Genomic DNA, 27,427 nt, shown 5'->3' with positions numbered 1-27,427 from the left:
GGCGGGGAGGAGAGGGCCGGCTAGCAGGGGCCACCAGAAGGGGACAGATGAAGATGAAGACAGATGAAGACCCTGACCTTCCCCTTCCCTCCTGTCCCCAATGAAAGATGGTGGAGGCAGGTCACACACACACAGTGTGTGAAGGGGACACTGTGTGTGACGGGGACAGTGTGTGTGACAGGGACAGTGTGTGTGATGGGGACACTGTGTGTGTCGGGGAAACTATGATGGGGATACTGACAAGGACACTGTGTGTGAGGGGACAGTTAGTGTGGTGGGGACAGTGTGTGAGGGGACACTGTGTTTGGGGGAGACAGCACGAGTTTGGGGGAGAGCATGCCGACAGGTGGTAGGGAGCTCCCCTTGGGGGTACGGCACCCCAATAGTCCCTGGGGCTCCTGCCCCCTCCCCCACCTGTCCCAGCCTCCTCCACCGGCTCTGATCCGGTCACCTGCTGGTCCTGCCCACGCCAGGGTGGGGTGGGAGGCTCCCCTGGGCCCTGTCCCCCCCCCCTCCCCAGCCTTCACGGTCTCTGTGCCCCCCTCTGCCTCCATATCACCCCTGCCAACCCAGTGCCCCCAGGGTCCGAGTGCCCCTCTCAACCTCTCCACTGGGCCCCTGCACGCAGCCCACCCCCGCAGCGGACATCAGTGGGAAGGGGGGATAGGAGCCGAGGAGGGAGGAGAGAGGAAGTGACAGAGGGGGGACAGAGGGCGCTGGGCAAGGAGGGGCACCACACACCCTTAGGTTCTCCAGGGGCCCACTCTAGATGCGCATCCAAGCTCCTGCCCATGGAATCACAGCCAGTGTGGCTGGGGTGCAGGGGCCCCCGGGGGGCCCGGCGACATCTTCCACCCAGAGCACACCCCCACACCGCCCCTCCCGGCAGGCCCTCCAGCCCCGAGCCCCACAGGGCATCGTGCCCCCCAGCGTGGAGCCTTGAGGCAGGTGCCCACAGGTCTGAGCCTTGCCGGGCACCCGGCCGTCCTTAACCTGACCTGACCCGCCTCCCCAGCCCCAGGCCAAGCGCCTGCCATCTGAGGGGAGGCCACGAGGCAAGTGTGCGGGAGACAGCTGTCCACGAGGGGTGTCCACGGGGGCTGTCCCCCAGGCCAGCCCCTGAGCCATCCGGCAGCTTCGGGTGAGCCACAGGCCCTGTGCCCAGCCTGGCCGGCAGGGCTCCCGCCCGCCGCGCCGCCCCCGCGGCCCCGCGCCCCAGCTCTGGGAGTGGCCCTTCGCTCAGCACCGAAGCTTCCTCTGCTCGCCCTCGCCTGCAGACGCGTCTTTGATGCTCTTTTTCCACCGCTTCAGTTCTCTTTAATGTCTTCCCTTCGCCGCCGAGCCGAGTGGAGCCGGGCGGCCCGCCAGCTGTCAGGCGGGCTCTGCCTTGTCGCTCAGGCTGTGAGACCCACGCGCCCAGCCACCCGTGTCAGCCGTTTCCGCTCCCGCTCGTCACCATCGGACACAAGAGCACAGGCCAGGAAACCGGCAACCGCCTCCAGACCCCAGCGACCCTGGGGACCCCAGGACCACGTGCTGGGGGGCCAGGCAAGGAGGGCTGCGTGACAGGTTGAGCCTCCAGGACTGGGTGTCCTCGGGACACTGCGTGGAGGAAGAGCCGGGGGCCGCTGCGGAAGGACGCGGGACCCCGCCTGGCCTGCGGCCCCTGAAGCTGGGCCAGCGGCCCCAGGGCCGGGCAAACTGAAGCCACCCCGGGGCCAGGGAGACCCCAGTCCCCGACACAGGACTGGAGGAGAGGAGTCTCACGTGGGCTCGTACAGACCCTCAGCTGCCCCAGAGTGGTGGCCTTGCAGCCCGGGGGTGGGGTGAGCCCTTGGCCGTGGAAGAGCCCCCTGCCCTCTGCCCTTGCCCCTGCCCCCTGAGCCTGCCCCCTGCCCTCTGCCCCTGCCCCTGCCCCTACCTCCTGCCCCCTATCCCTGCACCCTGCCCCTAACCCCCGCCCCTGCTCCTACCCCCTGCCCCCTACCCCCTGCCCCTTACCCCTGCCTCTGCCCCCTGCCCTCTGTCCCTGTCCCCTGCCCCCTGCCCCTGCCCCTTGCCCCCACCCCTCCCCTCCCTCTTGCCCCCTGCTCCCTGCCCCTGCCCTGTTCCTACCCCCTCCCCTTGCCCCCTGACCCCTGCCCTTGCTCCCTGCCCCTGTGCCTTGCTCCCTGTCCCTGCCCTGCCCCTCCCCCCTCCCCTTGCCCCCTGCCCTCTTCCCCTGCCCCTTGCCCCCTGCCCTCTTCCCTGCACTCTGCTCCCTGTCCCTGCCCCGCCCCTCCCCCCTCCCCTTGCCCCCTTCCCTCTTCCCCTGCCCCCTGCCCCCTGCTCCCTGTTCCTGCCCCAGCCCCTTCCCCCCTACCCCTGCCCCCTGTCCTTCCCCCCTGCCCCCTGCCCCCTGCCCCCCTCAGCAGTGGCAGGGTATGTGGATTCCACCCCTCAAGCGCAGGCAAGGTGGGCTGACGCCACCCTTCATTGTAGACGAGGGGTGGGGGGTGGTGCCTGAACCCAGACGACCTGCCCTCCCAAGGGCAGGAGGGGGGAGGACACAGGGCCCTGCAGCCTCACCAGCCTCAGCGGAAGGGCGAAGAAGCAACAACAAATAAAGGGACAAAAACTGCTGCTGGACAGACGCCACGCCACGGTGGGGGAGCGGCGGCTGGCCTTCCCTCCTCCTTCGGCCTCTCTCTCCCTCCATTTCTGGGTCTCTGTGGCTCCTGCATCTCTACCCTCTCACTTCTATCTTCTATCTCTCCCCCCATCTCCCTCTCCTACCCCCCCACCCCCATCTCTGTCTCTCGTCTCCCTCTGTACCCTTCTCTCTCTCAGGCTCCCCTCCAATCTCCACCCACGTGGAGGAGGAGGAAGAGGGGGCAGGGCTGGGGCTGGGGCGGGTCTCGTCCTAACACGGGACAGTTTCCTTTCCGCTGACACTCTACCAGAGCCGTGGAGGAAGAGATTACGGAGGCAGCGGCTGCCGCTCCAGGCATGGGGACCCCACGGGCGCCCTGGCCTCTTGTCTGGGCCGTGCTGCAGCTGGGCTGGTGGCCAGGATGGCTCTTAGGTACGTGGTCAGGGGGAAGACTTCCCGCCCATGCTCCCTGGCAGGTGGGGAGGGGGCTGGGGGGGGGGTGGGGGGCCAGGGCCCGGAGGCCCAGCTCTGCCCCTGGCAGGGTGCTGTGTGGCTTTGGGCAGGGGAAGGGGCCTCTCTGGGCTCCAGTTTCCTGCCTGCCCACCTCACCTGGTGTCCAGTCCAATCCTCGCCGATAAGCAGGCAGGAACCTCCCAGCTCCTCCTCAGAGTCCCGTGGCACAGGCCGGACGCTCTCTAAAGGATGATGGGTCCTCAGCCCAGATGCTAATGTTCTCCTGGGGATGGGACCAGCCTCCCAGGGGGAGGACTGTCTCTGCAAGGCTCCAGGCTGGACAGCCCAGAGACACTTCTCTAATTATATCCGAGGTGCGGCCATTCAGGTGAAGACTTCTCACCTCTCCAGCCCACCTGCCACGGGCCTGGGGCCTCTAGACAAGACTCTTGGGTGTGCAGGGGTGGGCACGGCTGGGGGAGGCATCTGCGGCAGGATCTGGCAAGGAGGCCCTGGCCCCTAGCCCCCTCTCGGGAGGTGTCTGTCGGGCAGGCCCTGAGGGCCACCGGTCAGAGTCTGCTGGTCGGGGAGAGGGGCCCGGCTGCCCTTGTCCTCCAGGGAAGGTGGGTCCCTGGGAGGGGCCCAGAGTCTTTTCTCTGGACCTCGCTGGGCTCAGAGGTGTGATGGCCCCTGAGCCCCCTACCCACCCCCCCCCCGACCCTGGGGCTGCCCATCTGTCTGGAGTGTTGATGCCCCTCCAGGGGGCCTCCAGGCAGCAACCACCCTGCATTTCCTCCTCAGGCTGGCCTGGCCCTCAGGTTCAAGGGAGGGAACTCAGAACAGAGGTCGGTTGTCCAAGGGCCTGTGGCCAAAAGGTGACCCATGGGGGTCCTTGCGCCGGAGCCCGGGGAACAGGGGCCGAGGGGCGGATGTCATCCCAGCATAGTCAGGCCATGACTCAGCCCTGGTGGCCGGCTACCCACCAGGACCCCTTCCCAAAGCAGGGGAAGATAAGAACGTGGCTGGGCGTGCCTCCATTTCCCCACCTCAGCACTGAGCGCTCACGCTGCCGACATCACAGGCCGGGTGGTCCTGCGGCTCTTCCATCGGCCTCCGGCACTGCTGGCTGTGGGACATCTGGTTCCACGTCATCTCTTTCCCTTCCTGATTTACTCCCTGTATTTATTATTTTGGTCGTTCCCATGGGTGTCCCCCACAGCTCCTCATGTACACGTTTTTTGTTTTGCATTTTACGAAATATCCCAAACCCAAGAGTTGGCCGAGCCCTATGCTAGCGAACAACAGTGGTAAGGGTACGTACAGGCTTTGAAACAGGCAGGCTTGAGTTCAGCATCGCTGACGAGGCACCTGCCGCTGGGGACAGGGATGCCTGCCTTATGCTGAGAATGGAATCAGATCGTTAATGAAAACTGTCCGGCACAACCCATGATAATGTCCTTTGAAGCCAGATTTCGCGTATGTATCTTTTCTGCTTTATAATTTTGAGAAATGCCTGAAACCTACAGCAAAGTCACAAAAGCCGGCAGTGGACCCCCTCCCCAGAGTGGCCAGCTCGCAACCTTGGCACATTTGCTTCTGTGTTAATTTGCCGGGTGAGCCATAACGAAATACCGACCCCTGGGGGCTGCGGGTCCGAGAGCAGGTGTGGGCCGGGCTGGCCCCCTCCGAAGCAGAGGGGGCATCCGTTCCAGGCTCCCCGGCTTCTGCCGTTTGCTGGCAGTCCTTGGGGTTTCTTAGCTTGTGGGTACATCACCCCATCCCCGCTCCAGCTTCACACGGAGCTCTCGTATGTTTGCGTCCAAATTTCCCCCTTCTTACAAGGACACCAGTCATGTCGGATGAGGGACCCACAAGCTCCAGCTTATCTTAATTAATTACATGTACAGTGACCCTATTTCCAAATAAGGTCACGTTCTGCAGTGCTGAGGATGAGGACTTCAACATATGCACGGGGGGTCACAGCTCAGCCCACAGCGCTTTCTGAGATGTCAGACTTCTCTGCTAACACTCCAGAGGCTTCCTCCCGGGACGGTAGCCTTGACCCACAGCCCGGATGCTCCTGCACCCCAGGGCCCCCCAGGCTGGGTTATCCGGCCCTGATGGGAGCCCAGCCGAGGACCCCCTGCTTCACTCAGATGTCTCTGTCTTTGGCTCCTTCCAACTGGGGGCCCCAGCTCTCTCTGCCACCGCCAGCCCTGCCCTTCTCTGTGTGTGCGTGTGGTGTTTGTTTTTTTAAATCAAATCTCAATTTTATTTTGGATATGGAAAGCCTTAGGATCGGGAATACAGAATTAGGAATATTTTTACTGAGGTACGATTGACCACAACGTACTAGTTTCAGGTGCACAATGAAATGAGTCACGATGTGTATATACTGTAAAACGACGACCCCGGTAAGGCCACCAACATCTGTCACCACACACAGTCACAAAACGCGTCTCCTGTAGTGAGAACTTTCAGTCCACTCCGTAGCGCTTCCAAATGCGCAACACGGCACTGACTGTCGTCCCCGTCACCGTGCTGCGCATCCCCGCGCCGTGACTCTCGCATTTCATAACTGCAAGTTTATGCGCTTTGACACCCCCCCCAACTTGCCAGCACCTCCCTCCCCATCTCGGTAGCCACCAATCTGTCCCCTACGTCCGTGAGCTCGGGTCGTGTTTTAGTTTGCTCTTCGTTTTTAGATTCCACGTGGAAATGAGATCCTACGGTGTTTGTCTTTCTCCGACTGACTTACTTCACTTAGCGCAATGCTCTCCGGCTCCGTCCATGTAGTCACAAATGGCAGGTTGCGTTCTTTTTTTATTTTTTTTTTTAATCACTGAGCAACATTCCGTCGTGTACACAGCACACCTGCCTTATCCATCATCTGTGGGCTGCTTCCATACTTTGGCTGTTGGTACGATGTTGCTGTAAACATAGAGCTGTGCATATCTTTTCAAATTAGTCTTTCTGTTCTCTGCGGATAAGTATCAGCAGAGGAATTGCCGGGTCGGAGGGTAGCTCTGTTGTTGGTTTCTTGAGGAGCCTCCACGCTGTTCTCCAGAGCGGCTGCACCAGTTTGCAATCCCACCAGCAGTGCACGAGGTTGCCCTTTCTCCACGTCCTCGCCAGCACCTGTTTCTTGGGTCGTTAACGTCAGCCACTCTGACCAGTGTGGGGGGAGGCGTCTCACCGTGGTTTGGATTTGTATCTCCCCGACGATGAGAGATGTGGACTATCTTTCCGTGTGTCTGTGGCCCTCTGTGTGTCTTCTTTGGAAAAGTGTCTGTTCAGGTCCTCTGCCCGTTTTTAATTGGATTGTTTGGGCGTTTTGCTAGCGATTTACACGAGTTTTTACGTCTTTTGGATATTATCAGATGTGTGATTTGCAAACACTTTCTCCCATCCCGTAGGTGGCCTTTCCACTGTGTTGATGGTTTTCTTTGCTGTGCAAACGCTTTTTACTTGGACGAGGCCCCATGTGTTTGTTCTCACTTTTGCTGACAGCAGAAAGGGTCCAAGCCAGGGGTGCAGGCACGCACCCCCGGGTGTGTCTGACACCTGTTTGTGGGTGATCACAGGCGTGCCGGGGCCCTTCAGGGACCCCAGGGCAAGGAGGCCAAGGCACCCTGTTTCCGTCCTGATGAGTAAGAGACCCGTGGGGGTGGCTGGAGCCCCGACAGCCCATTGCGTGACCCTTCTGACTCCACAGACAGGGTTTGCCTAAATCCAGCGCCAGCTGGGGGTGAAACGTGTGGCCCGTGGGCCGCACTGCTCTCTGTGGGAGCCTGACACACAGCCTGTCCCGCGACGCTGGGCCCCACCGTGAGGTCTTGGGGTTCCCACCCTGCCAAGCGGGCACAGTGTTCTCTCCTGAGCCCATTCCCCAAACATCTCATCATCAAATATAAATAGACAACATTTCAGTGTTTAAGCCCAAACAATATAAGACTCACAGATGTTGGTACCTTAGGGACAAAGTGGACTCCCATCCTCTGTCCTCAGAAGTGAGTTCCACTCTCGACCCTTCTCTGGGAAGGAGTTTGGGTTGACTCCCAGGCCCCATCTGGCCGTCGCTCCTGCTCCTGGAAAGCAGACAGCCGAGGGCCCACCTAGCCCCTCTATCTCCCCCATGAGGTCTCAGCCCCGTGCTCCCTCTGGCCCACTCCCCCCTGGTGCTCCCGGGCTCCTATTCCAGGGAGCCCATCTTTCTCCATCCGGACAGGCCCCTGAGCACCCGGCTGGGATCCCCCCTACGGCCCTGCACCCCGGCCAAACAACCAGCGCCCTCGACGGTCACACACCCTGTGACTTGAGGGAGGTGGGTGCTCCCTGGTCAGAGCTCCACTGGAGCCTGCGACGGGCCTGCCCCCTCCCGCCTTCCCCACAGGAACACTACCCTCTCGACCTGTCTCGGGCCAGGCGTGCAGCTGCCGCTGTATCCGGCCCCTGCCCCTGAGCGTGCTGTGAGGACACGGGCGGGTGGGAAGGGAACGGGCCCAGCCGTGGGAGTGTGTCCCGGGAAGGAGTCTGAGGAGAAGCGGCGAGGCCGTATGGCGCCCAGAGGAAGTGGGACCTGGGCAGGACCGGGAGGCTGCCGTGTAGACGCCTAGGCAGAGAGGCTGGGCCAGGGTGGACGGGGCTCCGGACAGCCCAGAGTCCCCTCCTCACCAAGTTCAGACTCCCTGGGAGGCCCACAAGGAGCTGACAAACAGAAGTGACCCAAATGGTTGCAAATTCATGTCAGATGTGGGGCAGTGAGGGTCTGAACCAGAGTCCTCGAGGGGCCCTTGTGGGGGGTGGGGGGCTTGCGGGAGTGGGCAGCCCACGCACCACGTGGACCAGAGGGAGCCCGGAGGCACGGGGCTGGGCGGGCCCCACGGATCACACGGCCTCGGTGCCAGACTTCGCCCTGCTGGCACTGTTCCTCCCTCGACGAGTTCCGTGAGTGGACGCGCACTTCTCGGACAGATGCGTAAAGACGGCTGTCGGTGCCGCCAGGGTCAGCGGTCCTGCTGTCCCGTGCTGGTCGTGTGCGCCTGGGACGCACGGTTACAATAGGAGATGGGCTTACTGTGGGCGCCCCTGGTGCTGTGTCACCCCCGGGAAAGCCGGGCTGGGGTCCGTGAGCAGATGGCCGGCTCCACAAGGCAGTGGGCCTCCCACCTACACCAGCCATCCCCCCCAGTCCCGGCCTGGCCCCCTCCTGGCCTTCTGGCCTCCTCCTGGCCAGTGGGATGGGCCCTCTGCGGGGCCGCAGAGATGCACGGACAGCCACCCCACCCCCACGGGGGCCAGGGGACCCCAGGCTGGGCGGCCTCCTGGCCCTGACACCCAGGGGGTGCCCACCCTCATGGCCACGTGACAGCCCTGTCCCTCCATCAGTGGCCAAGGGAGACACCAGGGAGGCCAGAAGTAGAAGGTCCAGACTGGTTGGGCCAGGCTCTCTAAGCCTCGGGGCTCCCAGTGTAAAGGGGGATGGGGGGCGCCCCGCGTGCTCCCCCGAGCAGGGCCAGCGACGCACAAGGATGCTGCGGGCGTGTCAGGGCCCACCCTGCTCTCACCACCTCTGTGATCTCGCCCCACGTGAGGTGCCCAGTGGGGACGTACAGGAAGACCTCTTGTTACCCGTGCCCCGACAGGGCTCTCTGGGCCCTGGCACCAGCCCCTTCTTCCCCGGGGCCACGGTCACTCGGCCAGCAGGACACCATGACCAGCCTCAGGCACCCTGTCCCCAAAGGCAGAGGGACTCCAGCTGAAGGGCTGTGGCCCCGTGTGTGAGGAATATCGCCCGGCACACGCTGTTGCTGGGGTGGAGGCCTCGCCAGGCAGGAAAAGCTCAGAGGGGCAGCCACACAGCCTCACCTCGGGACTGACATCCCCGGTCCCTGAGCATTTGGGGAGCCGAGGGGTGGGGGACATCCTGGGAGGGCCAGGAAACGACCCCACCGGGCCACGTCTCAGGTCTGGATGCTCCCAGGGGAGCAGCACGGCAGGGGCCGGGAGGGGCCGGGGGCTGCAGGGGCAAAGGACCGGGGCAGGGGGCGGCAGGGCCAGAGCTGGGTCCTGGCTTAGCAGCCTGTGGCCAGCCGCCTCCTCCCTCGGAGCCTTGGTTTCCCCGTGTGTAACTCGGGTCGTGGCGCAGCCTCCCCGTGTGAGCCGACCACAGGGAAGGGGGGGCCCAGCACGTGTGGGTTTGGCCGTGACTCTGTCTCTGGAACCCTGGGAGCCTGTGACCCGTCCCCGTGTAGGCTTGACCCCGTATGGGTGCTGCTGGCGCAGTGCCTGGGCCTCGATGGAGGGGCCTCTCCCCTGCCGCGGTGAGCACGCGAGGGCGTGTACACTCACGCAGGCGCTTGTGGACATGTGGGAGCACGAGTGCATGTGTGCGCGCGGGCCTGAGCGTGCCCGGCGTGGCGGCGTCCCTGGGCCAGAGCCCTGGCCGTTGGGTGTTCTTGCGAGGCCTCGTTTTGTGGAGAGCGGGCCGGGGCCCAGGACCGTCAGGGGCCTCCATTTCTGTCCATATCAGGGGGCGACTGCCCGGCTGGCCTCCGAGCTCCCGTCCCCAGGGTCGTGGCGGAAGACACGGAGGGACCCGCGCTGACCCCACCCAGCTCTGAGCTTGTCCTGAGACGGGCCAAAGGCTGGATCCTGAGACTCCTGGGGGCTGGGCTTTCCGTGGGAGGCCCCCACCGGCCCCTCCCAGCCTCTCGGACACCCACCCCTCCACCCTCAGTATACACGGGACCCGGCCAGGCCCCCAATGCGCCAGCGGCCCAGGACGGTGGAGCCAGGAACGTGGGGGGTCAGGCCCTTGGACACTAGCAACCTGGAGTCAGCAAGGCAGGGGTGACGGCCTAACCACCACGGTCCAGGGAGAAACGGGGGGACCTGGGGCCTCGGGTCTCGGTGGGCTCAAAGGACAAAAGTCCCAGCACAGAGCTGCCCAGGGAGAGTACCTCGGCCTCTAGAGTGGGCCGGGAGGAGCCGCCAGGGGCTCCGCAGGGGGGGCTCCGGTGCGGGCTGGGGCGTGCAAAGGTGGGGAGAGCAGGAGGGTCTGGGCGGGCTGCCCGCGTGCCTCCTTCCTCACCAGCCGGTCCTCTCCCCACGCCTCAGACTCCCCCTACAGGCCCTGGAGCCCCCTCACCTTCTCCCCGGCCCAGCTCACGGTGCTCGAGGGGGAGAACGCCACCTTCGTCTGCCACCTGCCCGACGTACCCGAGAGCTTCGTGCTCAACTGGTACCGCGTGAGTCCCCGCAACCAGACGGACAAGCTGGCCGCCTTCCAGGAGAACCACACCGAGCCCGGCAAGGACAGGCGCTTCCGCGTCACGCGGCTGCCCAGCGGGCAGGACTTCCACACGACCATCCTCGCCGCCCAGCTCAACGACAGCGGCATCTACCTCTGCGGGGCCATCTACCTGCCCCCCAACACGCAGATCTACGAGAGCCCACGAGCGGAGCTCACTGTGAAAGGTGCACGGCCCGGCGACCGGGGCAGGGGGCACGGCAGGGACCGCCCAGGCTGCACTTCTGACCCACGGGGTGACTGAAGCACCCCCACACCCGCTGCCCCTTAAGGGAAGGCGGGGTCTCAGGGGGGGCAGCAGGTGGCACTTGTCAGGGTAGGGAAAGCTTGGAAGCTCAACGGAGGTGCCGCCTGGGAGAGGCTGGTCGGTGCAGAGCTAGAAGCCAGGCCCCTCGAGACTCAGAGAGGGCAGGGGAGGATGCTGGGTCCCCTCCCTGGGTCCCCCCTCCCTGGGTCCCCTCCCTGGGTCCTCCCTCCCTGGGTGCCCCCTCCCTGGGTCTCCTCCCTGGGTACCCCTCCCTGGGTTCCCCCCAGTGTCCCCCCCATGTCTCCTCCCTGGGTCCCCCCTTCCTGAGTCCCCTCCCTGGGTGCCCCCATGTCCCCCCCATGTCCCCTCCCTGGGTCCCTCCTCCCTGGGTCCCCCCCCCCGCCGTGTCCCCTCTCTGGCTCCCCTTAGTGAGTCTCTGTCCTTCTGCCCCTCCAGAGAGAGTCCTGGAGCCCCCCACAGAGAGTCCCAGCCCCCCACCCAGACTCACGGGCCAGGGCCAGGGGCTGGTCGTGGGCATCACAAGCGTGCTGGTGGGTGTCCTGCTGTTGCTGCTGCTGACCTGGGTGCTGGCTGCGGCCTTCCCCAGGGCCACTCGAGGTAACATCGTGCCAAACCCTACTGCCATTCCCCGCAGACAGAGCCCAAGGCACAACCCACGGCCTCACCCGCCAGGGATCCCAACCATCCCCCTCCCCCCCCCCCGCCTCCCCCCAGCGCCCTCGCAGCGAGGACCCCTCAAGGAGGGGCTGGGCCTGGAGCAGGCCTCCCAGGTTCCGGGGCCCCCTGTCCCTAACACCTGTTTTAAGGAGGGATGGGGGGGGGGTAGGCAGCTGCCAAAGTGAGGAGAAGCCCCCCAACAGGCTGAGCCACCTACTCTGCACCAAGGCCACCCCCAAACCTCAGGCCACACCTCAGCCCACAGGGCACAATGAAAGTCATTCTAACAGCCGCTGGGCTCTGCTGTTGACCACAACCACCAGGGTGGTATGAGGCCCCCACCTCGCCCCCAGGTGCACCTACCCTGGCCTCCCAGCGTCACGAGGACGGCTGGTCACTCTGATGATGGGTGCATGTCCCTGGGGCTGGAGGGAGGTGCCGAAGTTGATTCTCCTGGAGCCACTGAGAGGGGACCCAGCCAGGGGTCAGCTCTTCCCCAGGCTCCAGGTCATGGTCTCCTGGGACAGGTACCCGGGGGGACATGTGGCCAGAGAATAGGAGGTTCCACAGGGTCCTGGACAAGACTTCCAAGATCTCCCCACTGAACGGGTCAGGGAGGGCAGCTGAGGTCAAGGAAGGCGGCTGGGGTTAGGGAGGACAGTGGGGTCAGGGAGGATGGCTGGGGTCAAGAAGGAGGATGGCTGGGGTCAGGGAGGGCAGCTGGGGTCAGGGAGGGCAAATGGGGTCAGGGAAGGTGGCTGGGGTCAGGGAGGGCGGCTGGGGTCAGGGAGGGAGGCTGGGGTCAGAGAGGGCAGATGGCATCAAGGAGGGTGGCTGCGGTCAGGAAGGAGGGCAGCCGGGGTCAGGGAGGACAGCTGGGGTCAGGGAGGACAGTGGGATCAGGGAGGACGGCTGGGGTCAGGGAGGGCAGATGGAGTCAGGGAGGGCAGCTGGGGTCAGGGAGGGCAGATGGTGTCAGGAGGGAGGGCATCTGGGGTCAGGGAGGGCAGATGGTGTCAGGAGGGAGGGCGGCTGGAGTCAGGGGGGACAGTGGGCTCAGGGAGGACGGCTGGGGTCAGGGAGGGCAGATGGGGTCAGGGAGGGCAGCTGGGGTCAAGGAGGGAGGCTAGGGTCAGGAGGGAGGGCAGCTGGGGTCAGGGAGGGCAGATGGCGTCAGGAGGGAGGGCGGCTGGGGTCTGGGAGGGCAGCCAGTCTCCCCAGGGCAGCAGTACTCAACCTCAGCCAGTCTCCAGTGGGAGTTCATTTCTCCAACGATTTTCCCGATATTTTCGAGAATGTGCTATGTGCTCTGTGTGCTGGCCACTGGTGGACACGTGGCGGTTCTGTGTGGCATCAGTTGGAGAGAGACTCGCTACACTGATTCACTGTGACCCCCCGCCCCCCCCACCCCCCCCACCCCCCCCGCACCCCCCCCCGACGCCCCCGTGTGCTGCGCCAGCCGGGGGTGGTGGGTGGGTCTGGTGGGCTCCTCTCTCGGCCAGGGTTTGCAGTCCGAGACAGTAGGCGCCCGCGGCAGGACCCAAGCCGGGGGTCCTAGGTGGTCGCCAAGCCGGACAACCCGCGGTCCAAGTCGGACGTTTGGTTGACAAGCAGGGACTCAGGGTCACCACGTGGGGGGCGGGGTCAGCCAGACCGTTGGGGGGGGGACACTCAGCCACCTGGGGTGGAAGGCGTGGTGCCCTCCCAAGTCCCCGGGGGCAGGGACCCCTGCCACGACCCCCACCCCGAGGACCGCCGGGTCTCCTGGGCTCACTCCGGACGCTTCTTCACAGGTGCCTGTGCCTGCGGGAGCGAGGACGAGCCTCTGGTGAGCTCCCTTCCCTTGGCGCCCTGGCGCCAGAGCCCGCACCGTGCTGGGGGAGGGCCGGGGCCGCTGCAGGGCTCAGCGGGGCTGGGAACCCGCCAGGGAGCCTGAGCGCGGGGACACCGGGCCCCAGGAAGGGTCACGGAGCGCGGGCCCTGCCCGGCTTCGCTCCGGCTCGGCGTCTGCACGTGCGCCGGGGCGCGCCCGCGTGTCTGCCGCGGGACCGCCGACGCCAGCCCTCTCCCTACAGAAGGAGGGCCCCTCTGCGGCACCCGTGTTCACCGTGGACTACGGAGAGCTGGATTTTCAGTGGCGAGAGAAGACGCCCGAGCCCCCCGCCCCCTGCGCCCCCGAACAGACCGAGTATGCCACGATCGTCTTCCCCAGCAGGCCGGGCTCCCCGGGGCCCCTGCCTCTGAGGCCCGAGGACGGACCCTGCCCTTGGCCCCTCTGACCGGCTCCCTCGGCTGGCCTGCGGCCTTCAGAGCCTCCGCCAGGAGCCCGGGCGGACCCTTCCCCGGAGGAGCGTGCCGTGGGGAGGCTGTGGGGACTGCCAGCTTGGCTCTCCTCTTGCCGCTCACGTGACCCGGGGGTAGGAGGTGTCCCCGTCCCGTGTGTGGCCGTGCGGCCGTGTGGCGGCGGGGAGGGGACTCGGGGCCTGCGCCGGCCCATCGCTCCCCAGATCTGCTGCTCTGCACCTCCACACACGCCTCCCTGCGGGGGATGGTCTGGCGCTGCGGCTCTCCCTGACCCACCAATGCCTCCCAGGGGAGCTCCAGGACATGGGCGCACAGGGTCCCTGGTTGGGGACTGTGCCGGTGAAGTGCCCCCACGGCCAAGAGATGCAGCACACGGGTGGAGGGGCACACGCACGGGGCCCGGGACCTTGTGCCCCTCCAGGCCTGGGAAAGAGCTCCTGGTGTGGGGAAGGGCAGGCCGTCCGTGGGCCACCCTCACGCACAGCCCAGCCCACCAAACAGCCTGGGGGCAAGGGGGCAACAAGGGGAACGGGCCCCAGCTGGGGAGTCGCCCTCCCCTCGGTGCCCATGCATGGTGCTATTTATGGGGGCCTCCGCCCGGCACCCCCCGGGCCCACTGTCACGGCGGGGGGGCAGTGGTACCCAGGCGTCAGGGGCTGTCTTAGGCTCCACACACACCTCAGAGCCCCTCACCCTGTTCTATTATATTATAATTAAATACTGACGAAAACTCTAAGAAAAGCCTAGGTTCTCTCCTGGCCTTGTTGGGGCGGCGGTGGCGGTGGGGGGGGGGGGGGTTCTGCCTCAAATAGAGGACGCAGCCAGCCCTCCTCGGGCCTGGCCCTCACCCACCTGGCCGGCGCCTTCTCTGTCCCAGGAACACACGGAGCCCCGAGGCCCCTCATCTCCGTCCCCCATCATGCACCACGGCCCCCTCAAGAAGTCTGTCCCCAGACCCCCTCAGCCAAGAGGCTGCGTCGGTATCTGTCCTGCTCCAGCCCTCCCCACAGGCCCCCTGCACCTGACCGTCCCTCCCGGGCAGTGTCAGTGCCCTGGGCTGGGGTCAGGCCAGGCTGTGAGCGAGTGGGTGCAGCCCCACTGGAGACACAGATGCAGAGGGGAGGTCTGTTCCGTCCTCCGGGAAGAAGACACAGCACCACCATGAGGGGCCTTCAGTTCTTGTCCCTGACTGCAGTGACGAACACCCCCCAATCCTGTCCTTCCCCGTGAGCCTCGTCCAGACCCTCAGGGGGCAGGAACACAGCTGCCCCCCACCCAGCCCTCAGGGCTCACACCCTGTGCCCGCCACGCTGGGGTCCTGTCCTGGCGGGCAGGAGCTAGAATCACCAAGTCCGGGACAAGGCGAGGACATCAGGCAAGGTCACACATGAGGGAACAAACACTGCCAGGAAAGGCTGCGGAGGCCACAGGCTTGCATGCCTGGAAAACCCAGTAGCTTCTGCGGCAACACGAATAGGGCAATAAGAAAGTGGAGTCAGGTGGCACACACAAAATTAACCCCCAGAAATAAATGGCTTTCATACATTCAAACAGCCGCCCCCTGGAAGAGAGAGTGATAGAGAACCTAAAGTTATGCCCGAGGCGTAAATTTAACAAGAAATGCGCCGACCCGCAGGAGGACAGCTTGGCCGCAGGTGTGGGCCCTCCAGGTGGGGACACGCGGTGCCACCGAGACACCACCCCCCCCCCCCAGGTTGACTGGTAGGTGTGACGATCCCAGTGAAAACCCACTGCGACTGAAAAGCTCGTATGGAGAAGCAAACAAGAAGAAACCTAGGAAACCAAGACAAGGAGAGCAGCTGTATCAGACCTCCGGCTCAAAACGGTGGTGCTCACACACGAGAGGCGGGACACTGGGAAAGGACATTCTGCAACAGAGGGCGTGAGCAGCTATTCGAAAAGCGTCAGGTGGACTCCGTTCGTGTGCCAGGGACTTGCACAAATCCCAAATACAAGGGTAAGACGGAAACCCAAGCAGACGCAGAGGAAGACGGGTGAGGTCCTTCACGCTGGAGCAGGAAAGCCTCCCCACACTGGCTTGAAACCACAGCACCATTAGAGAGACTGACACATTCAACTCTACAAATTGGGGGAAACACTTTAATGTGGCAAAAGGAAAGTCAGAAGCAAACCAGGGGAAAGTATTTGCAATATTATTACACAAAAGGTTAAGACTCCAGTTATGCAAAGACCTAAAATACGGAAAGAGCAAGGCCGATGGAAGGTACGATGGAAAAGTGAGCAGAAGATATGACGAGGCGGCACCACCAACCCACACGCCCACGCGCACACATACGTGCACACGCATGCACGCGGACACGCACGTAACCACACACGCGCGTGTGTTCCATCTACGTATACTCAGATCCCTTAAGCAACCAAAGGATGTTCAATTTTACTCATAATAAGAAAAACGCAGATTACGACTTACAAATCACCCGCGGGCAAAACTCTGACCACGTGACAACACAGTGCTGGCGAGGACGTGGAGAGACGGCCCTGGAGCGGCTGGGGGCGACAAGGCCGGACTGGAGGACTAGGCACCAGCCAGTGGTTAGAGAAAATGTGCCCTTTGACCCCTAAGCCCCGCCTGTAGAACTCCTCCCGGGGGTGAGCCAGCCGCCAGGACCGCGCGTGCCCCAGGCAGGCAGCAGGCGTGGGGAGAACCCCAGGGGCAACTCACTGCCCCCCAAAACAAGGAACTGAGCTGGGGGCTCTACTTGAAGACAAGGGAGCACTTTGAGCACGAAAATACCAATTAAAATTAACATATTTTGAGTATGTTTTAAAAGAGATAAGTTCGTATTCTAAAAAAAGAAGGAGGGGGAGAAAAAAGAAGACAGAGGAACACGCAGCAGAGAGGGAAGGAAGCGGTGGCCTCACCAAGCCACCGGCCGGGCCACCCACTGGCGGCAGCGCCACGGCTCAGACAAGAAGTGAGAGAGCGCGGGCACAGTCAGCACTTTGATGCTCGCCTTCCCGGAACACGGCCCCTGCAGCCCGCCTCCACTCATTTTTTCCGTGCCCTGCTCTGCCCCAGTCCCGTGTGTCAACGGCCCTGGCTGGGGCAACTTGCCCATCCCCACCCACGCCCCCCCCCCACCCCCAGCGGTTCCCTCTCTGCCAGCCTTGCTCATCTCCTGGAGGCCGGCCTCAGGAGGACCGGTGGCGGCCTGGGCTCTTCGGATGAGGCCTGAGACCCTGGCACAGGGCACCGAGGGCGGAAGGCATGTGGCCACCCCGACAGCCCGGGGCCACCAGAGCCCCACGCTTGTAGCCCCTCTGGCCAGGAGGACGACCTCTCCCAGTACCTGTGCTCACCTTTCCTGGTCTGCAGAGCTGGGGGCAAGGGCTGGCCTCCTCCCAATAGGAATGCAAGGTCGTGTGGGACAGGAGGACAGGAGTCTGTGCCACACCCAGAAATCCAAGGTGGGGGCCCTGACAAAGGTCTCCTGGCGGGAGAAGAGTACAGACCCCAAAGGCAACCTGCCCAGGGGATCGGGAAGGAGGGGCTGGCGGCCCTCACTCCAGGGTCCCAGCCCCAGTGCGTGGTAACCAATCCCGCGTGGACAGGGGCATCTTTGCGCCTGGTGCAGCTCCTGAGATTCTGGAGAATTCGGGATGGGGTGGGGAGGTGTCTTCCTGAGGGCAATCAAGGCGGCATGGCCAGCATGATGTTGACTCCAATCGCCGGAACCCCTCAACTGCTGCTCAACCGCAGCCCCCTGGGGACCCTGGACCCTCTGGCTCCGGTCCGGTGGCCCCACCCAATTATGGGGGCCCATGTCTGAGGCTCCTGAGCTGACCGGCTCACAGTGAGGCTGATGACATTGTCACGAGTCCACTGGCCACTTGGATGCTCTCAAGATTATACAATCATTGTCAGGCACTTTCTTCTTTCTCTTTTCTTGCTGTCAGAGTGTTTATGGCTATACTTTTTTTTAAATTAGTAGACATATTTTTTTTAATGTTTATTTATTCTTGGGAGAGACAGAGACAGAGACAGAGCACATGCGGGGGAGGGGCAGAGAGCGAGGGAGACACAGACTCCGAAGCAGCTCCAGGCTCCAAGCTGTCAGCACAGAGCCCAACGCAGGGTTCGAACTCACAAACTGAGCTCATGACCTGAGCCAAAGTCGGATGCTCAACCGACTGAGCCACCCAAGCGCCCGAATTAGTAGATATATTTTAAAGTGGTTTTAGGTTTACAGAACTGAGCAGTAAGTCTCAGTACGCCACCCCCATGCCCCCCGCACACACGGTGTCCCCGAGGTTAGCATCCCCCACTAGTGGGGCACATCTGTCCTAACTGGTGAACCAGCAGTGATCTGGTACCCCACATCAGGGCTCACTCGTGGTGATGTGCATGCACTCTGTGGGTTTGGACAGATGTACGGTGACATGTACCTACCATTATAGTATGGCACTCGCTGCCCTCACTGCCCCAAGAACCTTCCGTGCCCCACACACACCCCTCTCCTCCCCACAACCTCTGACAGCCACCCATCTTTTCACTGTCTTCCAAGGTCTGCCTTCTCCAGGATGTCATATGGAATCGCACAGTACGTAACACTGTCACGCTGGCTTCTTTCACTTAGTGACGCACCTTCGCGGTTCCTCCATGTACTTTCACGGCTGGATAGCGCGTTGCTTTTTGGCGCTGAGTAATCTCCCGCTGTCTGGATAGACCAGTTTGTCCGTTCACCTCCTCAAGGATATTGATTTCTTCCAAGGTTTGGCAATTCTGAATAAAGCCGCTATAAACACCATGTGCAGGTTTTTGTGTAGACATGGGTTTTCAACTCATTTGGATAAATACCAAGGAACACAATTGCTGGATCCTAAGGCAAGAGTTTGTTCAGTTTTGTAAGAGACGGTGACGCTGTCTTCCCACGTGGCCGCCCCGCCCGCGGCAGGAGAACGCTCCTGCTGCTCCACCTCTCGCCAGCAGGCGGCGCTGTCAGCCTTCCGGACCCGCCGCCTGATAGACTAATCGCGTCCTGCTCTTTGTTTTACTTGGTCTTCCCCATGGGGGCGTCTTTCCATATGCTCACTTGCCAAAGCATGCAAACAAGTCTTAAAACTCCCAATGAGAAGGCAAACAGCACAGTTAAAAAATGGGGCGAAGGCTCTAAACAGACACCTCACCAAAGACGAGCTGCGGCCACTTTGGAAAACAGGCTGGGCAATTTCTTGCAAAGCGAAACTATCCGATAAACCAGCAGGTATCCTGAAATGTTTGGCGGAATTCACGGGGAAAGCCACGTACTCCTGCAGTTTTCCTAGAATGCACATATTTTTTTTATTTTTTATTTTTTTTTTAATGTTTTGTTTATTTTTGAGAGAGAGACAGAGTGCGAGCAGGGGAGGGGCAGAGAGAGAGAGGGAGACACCGAATCTGAGGTAGGCTCCAGGCTCTGGGCTGTCAGCACAGAAACCATCGCGGGGCTCAAACCCACTAACCGCGAGATCATGACCTGAGCCGAAGTCGGACAATCAACCTACTGAGCCACCCAGGTGCCCCAGTGTGCGGAGATTTTTAAATTACAGATTAACTTCTTTAATAGGATTTTTCAGGCTATTTCGTCTTTAATAAGTTGTATTTTTCCAGGAATTGTCCATTCATATAAATGGTTCCTGGTATCTTCTCGAAACCTGTGAACATCTGTAGGGCCCTCCTTGTGTGTCCCATCTCGTTCCTGATATTGGATTTGTGGGTTTTGTGTCTTTTAGGACCAGCCCCTCGAGGGGGTTATCAGTTTTTACTAGCTTTCTAAAAACCCAGCTCTGGCTCTGGCCATTCCCTCTGGTGTCTGAAGTCTCCTGTCCCTCTAGTTCTGCTGCTCCCTTGGACTTCACTCACTGCCACTTTCTAAGGTGCTGGCATCACGGCGCCTCCCCCCACCCCCGCCCCCACGGGACCCACCTGGCTCAGCTCAACTCACAGATCGCCTGCGGCACTCACACAATTAACTTCAACGTCTTTTTCCATTTTCACTGTAGCATCTTCTTTGAACCAGGGGTAATTCAGAATTGTGTTTCTCAATTTTCAGACACAAGATTGGAAAAAAAAAATTTTTTTTTTTTTGAGAGACACAGAGAAGCGAGGAAGGGGTAGAGGGAGAGGGAGGGACAGAATTCCAAGCTCAGCGCGGAGCCCAACGCAGGGCTCGGTCCCAGGAACCCCGAGATCACGACCTGAGCCGGAATCAAGAGTCGGATGCTGAACTGACTGGGCCGCCCAGGTGCCCCCACAAGGAAGATTTTAAGTGTCCTTTTGTTTTCATTTCCAGCTCAATTTCACTGTACTTTTCAATCCTTTGAAGTCTTCTAGAGACTTGACTTCGTAATCCAGTATAATGTCAGTTTTCACACCTACGTGTACTCCAACAGACTGTGGATTCTGTTCTGTGCAGTGCTGTGCGCGCGTCCACTGAGTGAAGCTTCTTGGGCAAGTTGGCCAAAGCTTCTGTGTGCAGCCTGATTTTTGCCTGCTCACTCTGTCAGTCACCGAGACTTGTATCTACAATTTTCTACTGTAACTGTGGATCTATGTCTCCTAGAAGCCTGCCCACTTTTGTTTCTTATTTCAAAGCATACTATGAGGTATGTACAAATGGGTCGGACCAGAGAGCCCGTCAGGAAGGCCGGCAGCGCTCCAGACGCTTGTCCCCGAGGCCGGGTGGCTTGGGGCCCGGGGGCAGGTTCTGCAGGACCTCACCAAGGGAGAACATGCAGAAGGAGATCTCCTCGTAGGAGACCCTGGCCCCACTCTCAAACAGACAAGCAAAGGTCAGGGCTCCCTTGACAGTTGGCCCGACGGATGCCAGATCAGAGTAGCCGCTGGGCCCCTCATAGATCACCCAGGGCTCCGTCCAGCTGTGGGGATCCAGGGGGGACCGGCTCAGATAGATTCCCATATGGAGCCGAGCCCTGCGCCCCACCGGGTGGGAATACAGCAGCCAGGTGGGGCTCTGAGACAGGGTGGCAGGGGGCCCGGGGACCTTCGAGGTCCAGGCCGCCATGATCCCACTGAGCCCAGACCCCAGGCCAGGCTCTTCGGGGCTGTCCCTACATCCCTCCATCCCGCTGGGCCCCTGGGCCCCTTGGGTGTCTCCAGTACCCTCCTCTGAGGGTTCCTGGACTCCAAGACAGAGGTGTGGAGAGTAGTTGTGGCTCCCGGCACCCACTGGCCATCTACCATTCCTCGGCCTGCTAAAGAGCGGGGCAGGGAAGCCAAGGACGCTGCCCTGGCAGCCCCGGGCGGTCTCAGCCAGGGCGGGCACCAGCTCCCCGGGCAGGAAGGAGGTGCCCTCGTCCGCACTGAGCGCCTGCACGCGGCTCCCCAGGGGGCTCCGGGCGTTGCAGTACAGGATGTGGCCGGCCTGCCCGCTGTCCACCGCGGCCAGCTGGCACTCGCCCGAGCGAAGGTTGGGCACCAGGCCTCCGTGGCGCCAGGTGCGACCGTGGTCGTCACTGTAGAAGGTGAAGGCATGCGGGCTGGTCCTGCAGATCTTGCCAAAGCACTCCCGCCGGTCTACGTGGTACGTGTAGGCAGGCACCAGCAGGCGGCCTGAGCGCAGCTGGATGCCGTGGCCCGGGCCCACGGCAAATGTGGCCCAGTCTGCAGAAGAGGGACTGCTGATCATCTGAGCTGGGAAGCAGCCTTGGCCGAAGCCAGACGCCACCGCCCTGGGGGTCAGGGACGATCTGGAGCCAGTGCCTCAGATGTGGGGACAGCTCATGAGGAAATGGGGGACTGCACCCCCACCCGCACTCCTGCCGGCCACTCCGAATCCCCCGGGGCTGGACAAGCCTCTCTTCACCGCTAGCGGGAGCAGGGAGCCCGGGCAGGGGGCTCCGCCAGGCTCTCCGGACAGCAGCAGGTAGCTAGTCCCTGGGCCCAGGGGGGCAGCCACTGCAGTGCTCAGCGTGAGCCCTGCCCAGACAGAGGGGCAGCCAAGGGCAGAAGGGGTACAAGGACCTTCAGGGTGGGGTCAGGCCCTGGGCCTGGGTCGCATGGGGTAGGATCCACAGGAACAGAGAGCTCTTCGGAGCAGCTCCGTGTGTCCTGGCCAGGTCCCAAAGCCTGCCACATCCCCTCAGCTCAGCTCCCACCTACAAGGATCAGCGTGGCCCCTGGGCCAGTGTCGCCACACCAAGGTTGGGGTCGCCTCGGGGGGCAGTGGGTGGTATGGCCCTCGGGGAGGGGGCAGCAGGAGTGGAGGAAAAGCTTTAGGGTCAGGCCACCTGCCTGGCCCTGGGCTGGACACCCCCCGGGGTCCGGGTGCTAAGAAGGAGGGGCCTCAGCGCTCAGAGCGAGAGGGGCTTGGTTAGATGAGCCTGTTCCTGCCGCCAGGAGATGGGGGTGACCAACACCCATTCACGGGACTGAGGGGTTCGGAGGGGCGGGGGAGGGGTCAGTCCCAAGAAACGGTGTGGGGGAGTAGGCAGCCACGTGACCTGCAGACGGACCCTTCCCCCGCCCCCGCAGTGCAGAGCCCCCTCCCCTCACTTGGTGAGACCCCGCAGCTCTGCAGGCCCCCTCCCAGCGCAGACCCAGCCTAGCGGACCCCACCCCGAGCGAACCCCGCCCCGCCTACCCTGCTCGGCGCCGCCCACCGCCTCCTCCGTGAGGTCCCGGGCGGCGCCCCAGCTGCGCCCCGCGTCCCGGCTGGTCACGCAGCAGAGGCGCGCGGCGTTCCTGCCCGCGGCGATCTGCGCGGCCTCGGGGGTGCGCCCCCGCACGGCGATGAAGAAGAGGAAGACGGTGGCCGTGCGCGCGTCGTGCACGGGGCAGGGGTTCATGGAACGGTGCTCCTCCAGGGCGGCCGTCCCCAGCACGCGCGCGGCGCCCCACTGCGGGGGGGGGGGGGGGGGGGCGTAGGGGGCGGCCTCAGTTTACCCTCGCGCGGCGGCGGCCCGCCCCGGCCCTGCCCGCGGGGCGCGCCCGGCCACTCACCCGCACGGAGCCCCCCGCCAGCGTGCCCCGTCTCTGCACCAGCCGGTGCGCGTGCGCGTCGTCGGGGCTGAGCCGCTGCTCCGCGAATGCCAGCAGGGTGGGCGCGGGGGGCACGGGCAGCAGCGCGGGCACGCGGTACGTCAGGCCGCTCCTCTCGCGCTGGAAGAGCACTGTCCGCTCGGGGACGCGCGGGGCCCCCATGCTCTGCGGGGACACCCCCGCCACCCCCCCCCCCCGGGCCCCAGGGGTCAGCGGGCAGGGCTGGCGCGCTCCCCTCCTGTGCGCCTGGATGGGGGAGGGGGTTCTGCGGGTGCGGACGCCCCCACCCACCCGCGCGCCTCCCTGTGCCCCTCCTCCTCGGAGACCACCCTGTCCCGGGCTCCTCACCCCACGTCCACGGCCGTCCCTGCCCACCCCTCCCTCCTTGCCACTGCACCCCCAAACGTCTGCAGTCGGCTCTTCCTCCTCTCAACCGGGTCCCCTGGAGCGGGAGCTGCCTGCTCAGTGTCGGAAGCGGGGGGGGGGCCCCGGGCCGGAGTGCCCCGACTGCCCGCCCCGTGTCCGGACACAGGCAGGAGGCTGGCCAAGTGGACAATCCGGGCCCAACGTGTGGGACACGCAGGGGTTCAGTTTCCCGCAGTAGGGACCCCACGAGCACGGGAGCCACACAAGCACAGAGAGACACAGGTACAGACGCGCTAGACCCGGATAATGAGACAGGGAGAGCTGGGCAGGCGGCACAGGTGCCGACACCGGTGCGCACACTCACCACGCAGGAAGGAGCCTCGGAGACAGAAGGAGCTTGCGTCCCACACCCACGGCCGCAGGCTTCTCGGGGAAGGTGCCCCAGCTGCCGCCACCACCCTGCTCAGACCTGGGGGTCAGGGGGCTCTTGGGAGTGGCCAGGAGACGGGGGGGGGGGGGGGGGGGGGGGGGGGGGGGGGGGGTGCTGCTGAAACCAAGAGGGGGCGCCAGTGGGGCTCCTGCAGAGAAGGGGCCCGAATTCCAAGTCCCTAGCAGGCCACCTATGGGTGCCGGGGACCAGTCCCTCGGGCTCCTGAGCAAAGCTGGGGTCATGAGGAGGTCCAGCAGAGACACCCCCCACAAGATGCCCCAAATGACTCCCACGTGTGCCTCAAGGGAGGAAGGTACACACCCCAGTGTCCAGGCCCCCCACAGCTGGACCCCACAGTGATGGGAGGAAGGTACCCACTCCCAGTGTCTGGGTCCCCCCGCCAGCTGGACCCCACAAGCTGAAGCCAGGTTGGGGAGAGGGTGGTGTGCTTGGGGGCTTCCCAGAGTGGAGGCTAAGAGGGTGGGGGGGGGGGGGGAAGGGACGGAGGGGAGGCAGCATTCCAGGCACCAGGGGGGCCCTGGCAGGAGGGGGGGAGATTCAGCAAGGAGAGAGGAGACCCTCCCCACTGCAGTCCAGGCCTCTCTTCCACAACCCCGGCCCCACCTGCCCCTGCCCCTGGGCCCCATGCCCCTCATAGCCCCAACCCCCAAAACCTTGGCTGGACACCCGGCCCCCTGGCCCACCAGCAGGTGACAGAGAGTGGCCTAGGGCAGACTTTCCGGAGGCAGCCCCCCTCCTAGGAGTGTGCTCCCAAGGGAGGCTCACATTTGGGGTGCACGTGGAGGCCTCTTTCTCTGATTTGCACGAGGCAAATGAGGGCTGGCCCAGCCCCCCCCTCCTCCACCCCAGGGACGGGAGTGAGTGAGCAGAGAGGCCCAGGGGGCCGCAGGCAATAGGGGCAGGGGTGCCACATGCCGAACTTGGAGCAGCCAGAGGCCCACCGCCAGGCACTGGGAGGTAACTGGCACCTGAGGGCACTGAGAGGAGGGCGAGGCAGGGAGGCGGGAGAGAGCGAAACACCCCACGTCACGCTCAGAGGACCCCTCTCGGCAGATCAAACCCCCCCCACACAGGCACGGCCAGCGCGTGTCTGAGGAGACAGGATGCAGAGGGGTGACCGGTCACGGGAACGAGCACCCGCCGCAGGAGTGGCCTCGCCGGGACACACAGGAGGCCTTGCCGCTGGCTCGGCCTCCTCTCCTGAGGTCCCCCAGACAGACAGACGTGTCCGCCTCAGTCCACCTCAGCCCAGGGCCACCTGCTCCCGAAAGGCTCTCGTGGGCGGCACGCAGGCCCACCCCACTGGCCGCCCCACCCCCACCACAGCCTCTGGGGCTCTGAGAGCAGCTTCCTGTGTGCTGGAAGCCCCCGGCCCGCCCCCCCGGTCTGCATCCAAGGGGCAGTTGTCCCCAAGCAGGAAGCAGGTGCACATGCCACGTGTCCCCAAAGGCTGAATGGACACAAGGGGACATTCTCTCCACTTGGCTCACTCCACAGGCCCTGAGACCACCTGGGCTGGTGTCGGGGAAGGCAGAGGCTCCGGGCCCACCCCACCCCCACCCTGCGGACAGAGCAGGAGAAACGGAGGTTCCCCAGACCAGCGGCTCGCGCTGCTGGCTGCACGGAGCAGGGCAGGGCCGCCGGGCCCTCGGCGCCGTCCTTGTCTAGGCCAAGCCGCGGGTTTCGGCAGAGCCCCAAAGTCCCAGGGAGACCCCCTCAAGCGAAGAGGAAGAGCAGGGCCCCCGGGGCTCCCAGATGAGCAGGTAGCAGGGGTCTGCTTGACCAGGATGGGACGGCTGTGTCCCGACATCCTGTCTGGGCTGCCTGGAGCACTCAGGACAGCCCTCCGGACCAGCACGTCTCCTGTCCCTTGGACCAGCATCCCGGCCTGCTGCAGGGCACTTAAATGCACGCACACGAAGACAGCATGAGGAGGGACGGGCTTTGCGGACAAGCGGACAGAGGGGCCCTCTTAGCTCCGTCACTGCCCTGCCGGATGGGAATCCGGTCTAACCTGCCTGTCCTGTGCCCTGTCAGGGGCAAGGACTCAATTACAAACCCTGTGCCTGGTGGAGTGTGGCCTACACGCCCGTCGGATCCTGCAGGCTGGGACGGTGCCCCTGGCGTTGAGCCCCTGCACCCTGTCTGCATCACCCAACCTCTAAATCTACCCCTGGGGCCCTTCGGCACACCTGTCACTTGGGCCAGGACCTCATCCCAAGGGGGGAGGCAGGGCATCCATGCGGAACGTCTGGCCGCACGGCCCTCAGTCCAGGCACCCACTGCCCTCTGCCCAGAGAAGGGCCGCCGGGGGGGGGGGAACGGAGCGCCGTTTCTGGCCCTCGGGGCTGGGGTGCGGGTGAGCGGGGAGGGGACTCACCGGGCACCGCAGGGAGGCTGAAGAGCTGGCTGTGGGGCAGCAACAGGAGCGCCTGCTTCTCCGAGCCCCTGAGCAGCGCAGAGACAGAGACCGGCCCGCTGTGTGGGCGGGGGCCGGGAGCTGGCGGGATCCCAGGGCCGCGTCAGGACCCAGGACCCAGGACCCTCCCGCCAGCTGTGTGACTAAAGCCTGTGCAGCTGGGAGAGCGGGTGGAGGTGCAGAAGGGCACCCCAGGGAGGGGCCCGGCGTCGCGACAGGGCCACACGGCATTCCTCTCTGCTGCTCAGCTCTCTCCACCCTGGAGTGTAGGGGCTCACCCTCCAGCAAAGGGCCACAGCGGACCTCTGAGCTGGACCCGGATATCCGCTGCCCGGAAGCCTAGCCAGAGACACCTGCCGTGCGAAGCCGAGAGAGCGCTCAGACCCCCGGCCACGCGCCGTGACCCCCACACCACCCCGGGGGTGCCGGGCCCTCTGGCTCTCACCGGACCCCAGCCCCGCGTCCATGCTGGGGAGCCAGCTCAGGCCCGGCGGGCCAGCACCCCACCCCCTTCCTAGCCCCAGCCACCTTGCCACACTGGCCCCTTCCACGAGGGCCCACTTCCCGGGGGGCCGCTGCCCGGGCCGGGGCTCCAGGGGAGCCCTCAGCACCCCAGCCGCCGTCCGTGGAAAGGCCGAGGGGCCGTCCTGCTCAGGAGCCCCTCTGAGGGCTCCTCAGACACTCCATCCCCTGCCCCTCCCTCTGACATTGTGTCACCTGCAGGACCCTGAGACCTGAGCTCTACTGCCACCCACTTGTCCCCCTGACCTTCACCTCCCTTTCTTCCCGAAGCTCTTCCTTCCCCCTCATCTCCTCATTCGGGCACAAGACCCGACAGGTAAAGCATCCCGTGGAGGAAACTCGAACTTCCCCCAAGCAGTAACGACAGTCTGGGCGAAGAGCTCTGGGGGCCCAGACCGCCCAGACCGCCCAGACCAGTGTGAGCTCAACCCCCGACTCACGCCTGCGCAGACGGACCACGGAGTGACCCACGGAGCCGCCGACAGTTACCCTCACCTCATTGTAACGTTCCATCCTCCATCCAAGGAAGAGCCCAAGCCTCATTTCTACAACACACAGCGTGTGTGTACGCGGAAGGTTTCCTCAAGGCCCGTGTGTGACCGCGTGCCCGCCTCTACACGGGATGACGAGGCTCCCCTTTCTGAATATTCCATCCTAACCCTAAATGAAAGGAACCCAGCCACCCTTGCTCGAGGGTCACGGCTTTGGAAGTTATTTCCCGTGATCTCCTTCTCTGCTGCAAATAAAGTTTTCTCTGTGTGCTAACTCACCTGGTGGAGTTTCTATGTGTGACTCACCAAGGAGGGAACTCACGTCAGGTGTTACAACAGGACTTGGAAGGGAAACCGAGCTCTGGGGAAATTATGACATCATAAGATGTCCACAGAGGGATGATAAACCTGCCGGGACTGTTCAGGTCCCCGGGGGGGCACCTGGGGAGCGGGTGGGAGGCGACCCCGATGCCGGCCAGGCCACTGGGCAGCAAGGATGGCCCTAGCCGGCAGCCTGCGCCCAGACGGAA

At 63.7% G+C, this 27,427-nt stretch overlaps 2 protein-coding genes across 8 annotated transcripts; one reads left to right on the top strand and one right to left on the bottom strand.

Moving 5' to 3' along the window:
• Nucleotides 1-281: 281 nt before the first annotated feature.
• PDCD1 (programmed cell death 1) lies at nt 282-14,362 on the top strand. 2 transcript variants are annotated; one of them, XM_045482058.1, is made up of 5 exons: nt 282-3,064; nt 10,205-10,564; nt 11,101-11,262; nt 13,116-13,150; nt 13,398-14,362. In XM_045482058.1, the coding sequence occupies exons 1-5, from the start codon at nt 2,989-2,991 to the stop codon at nt 13,599-13,601; spliced, it is 837 nt and encodes a 278-aa protein (XP_045338014.1). In that variant the 5' UTR covers nt 282-2,988; the 3' UTR covers nt 13,602-14,362. The 2 variants fall into 2 exon arrangements, with proteins under 2 accessions (XP_045338014.1, XP_045338013.1); XM_045482057.1 differs by lacking the exon at nt 13,398-14,362 and having other exon boundaries at nt 2,869-3,064; nt 11,101-13,150.
• Nucleotides 14,363-19,839: 5,477 nt separating this feature from the next.
• Nucleotides 19,840-27,192, bottom strand: NEU4 (neuraminidase 4). 6 transcript variants are annotated; one of them, XM_045482052.1, is made up of 6 exons: nt 25,846-27,192; nt 24,231-24,442; nt 23,379-23,473; nt 22,610-22,813; nt 22,251-22,506; nt 19,840-21,271 (listed from the first exon to the last, which is right to left on the bottom strand). In XM_045482052.1, the coding sequence occupies exons 2-6, from the start codon at nt 24,376-24,378 to the stop codon at nt 20,286-20,288; spliced, it is 1,689 nt and encodes a 562-aa protein (XP_045338008.1). In that variant the 5' UTR covers nt 24,379-24,442; nt 25,846-27,192; the 3' UTR covers nt 19,840-20,285. The 6 variants fall into 6 exon arrangements, with proteins under 6 accessions (XP_045338008.1, XP_045338010.1, XP_045338009.1 ...); XM_045482054.1 differs by lacking the exon at nt 24,231-24,442 and having other exon boundaries at nt 23,379-23,500; XM_045482053.1 differs by lacking the exon at nt 24,231-24,442 and having other exon boundaries at nt 23,379-23,483.
• Nucleotides 27,193-27,427: the final 235 nt, after the last annotated feature.

The sequence above is a fragment of the Leopardus geoffroyi genome, chromosome C1, assembly GCF_018350155.1.
Source record: "Leopardus geoffroyi isolate Oge1 chromosome C1, O.geoffroyi_Oge1_pat1.0, whole genome shotgun sequence".
NCBI lineage: Eukaryota > Metazoa > Chordata > Mammalia > Carnivora > Felidae > Leopardus > Leopardus geoffroyi.
The sequence above is the reverse complement of the archived record's forward strand: the minus strand, read 5'-3'. Positions and strand labels throughout refer to the sequence as shown.

Bases quoted from the DNA above. Each gene is read 5' to 3' on its own strand.
- PDCD1 (XM_045482057.1), top strand. From the start codon at position 2,989: ATGGGGACCCCACGGGCGCCCTGGCCTCTTGTCTGGGCCGTGCTGCAG. The intron at 3,065-10,204 runs GTACGTGGTCAG...CCCACGCCTCAG, and splicing joins GTGGCCAGGATGGCTCTTAG to ACTCCCCCTACAGGCCCTGG. The intron at 10,565-11,100 runs GTGCACGGCCCG...CTGCCCCTCCAG, and splicing joins AGCGGAGCTCACTGTGAAAG to AGAGAGTCCTGGAGCCCCCC.
- NEU4 (XM_045482052.1), bottom strand. From the start codon at position 24,378: ATGTGGCACCCCTGCCCCTATTGCCTGCGGCCCCCTGGGCCTCTCTGC. The intron at 22,814-23,378 runs GTGAGTGTGCGC...GTGTCCCCGCAG, and splicing joins CCGAGGCTCCTTCCTGCGTG to AGCATGGGGGCCCCGCGCGT. The intron at 22,507-22,609 runs GTGAGTGGCCGG...CCCCCCCCGCAG, and splicing joins TGGCGGGGGGCTCCGTGCGG to TGGGGCGCCGCGCGCGTGCT.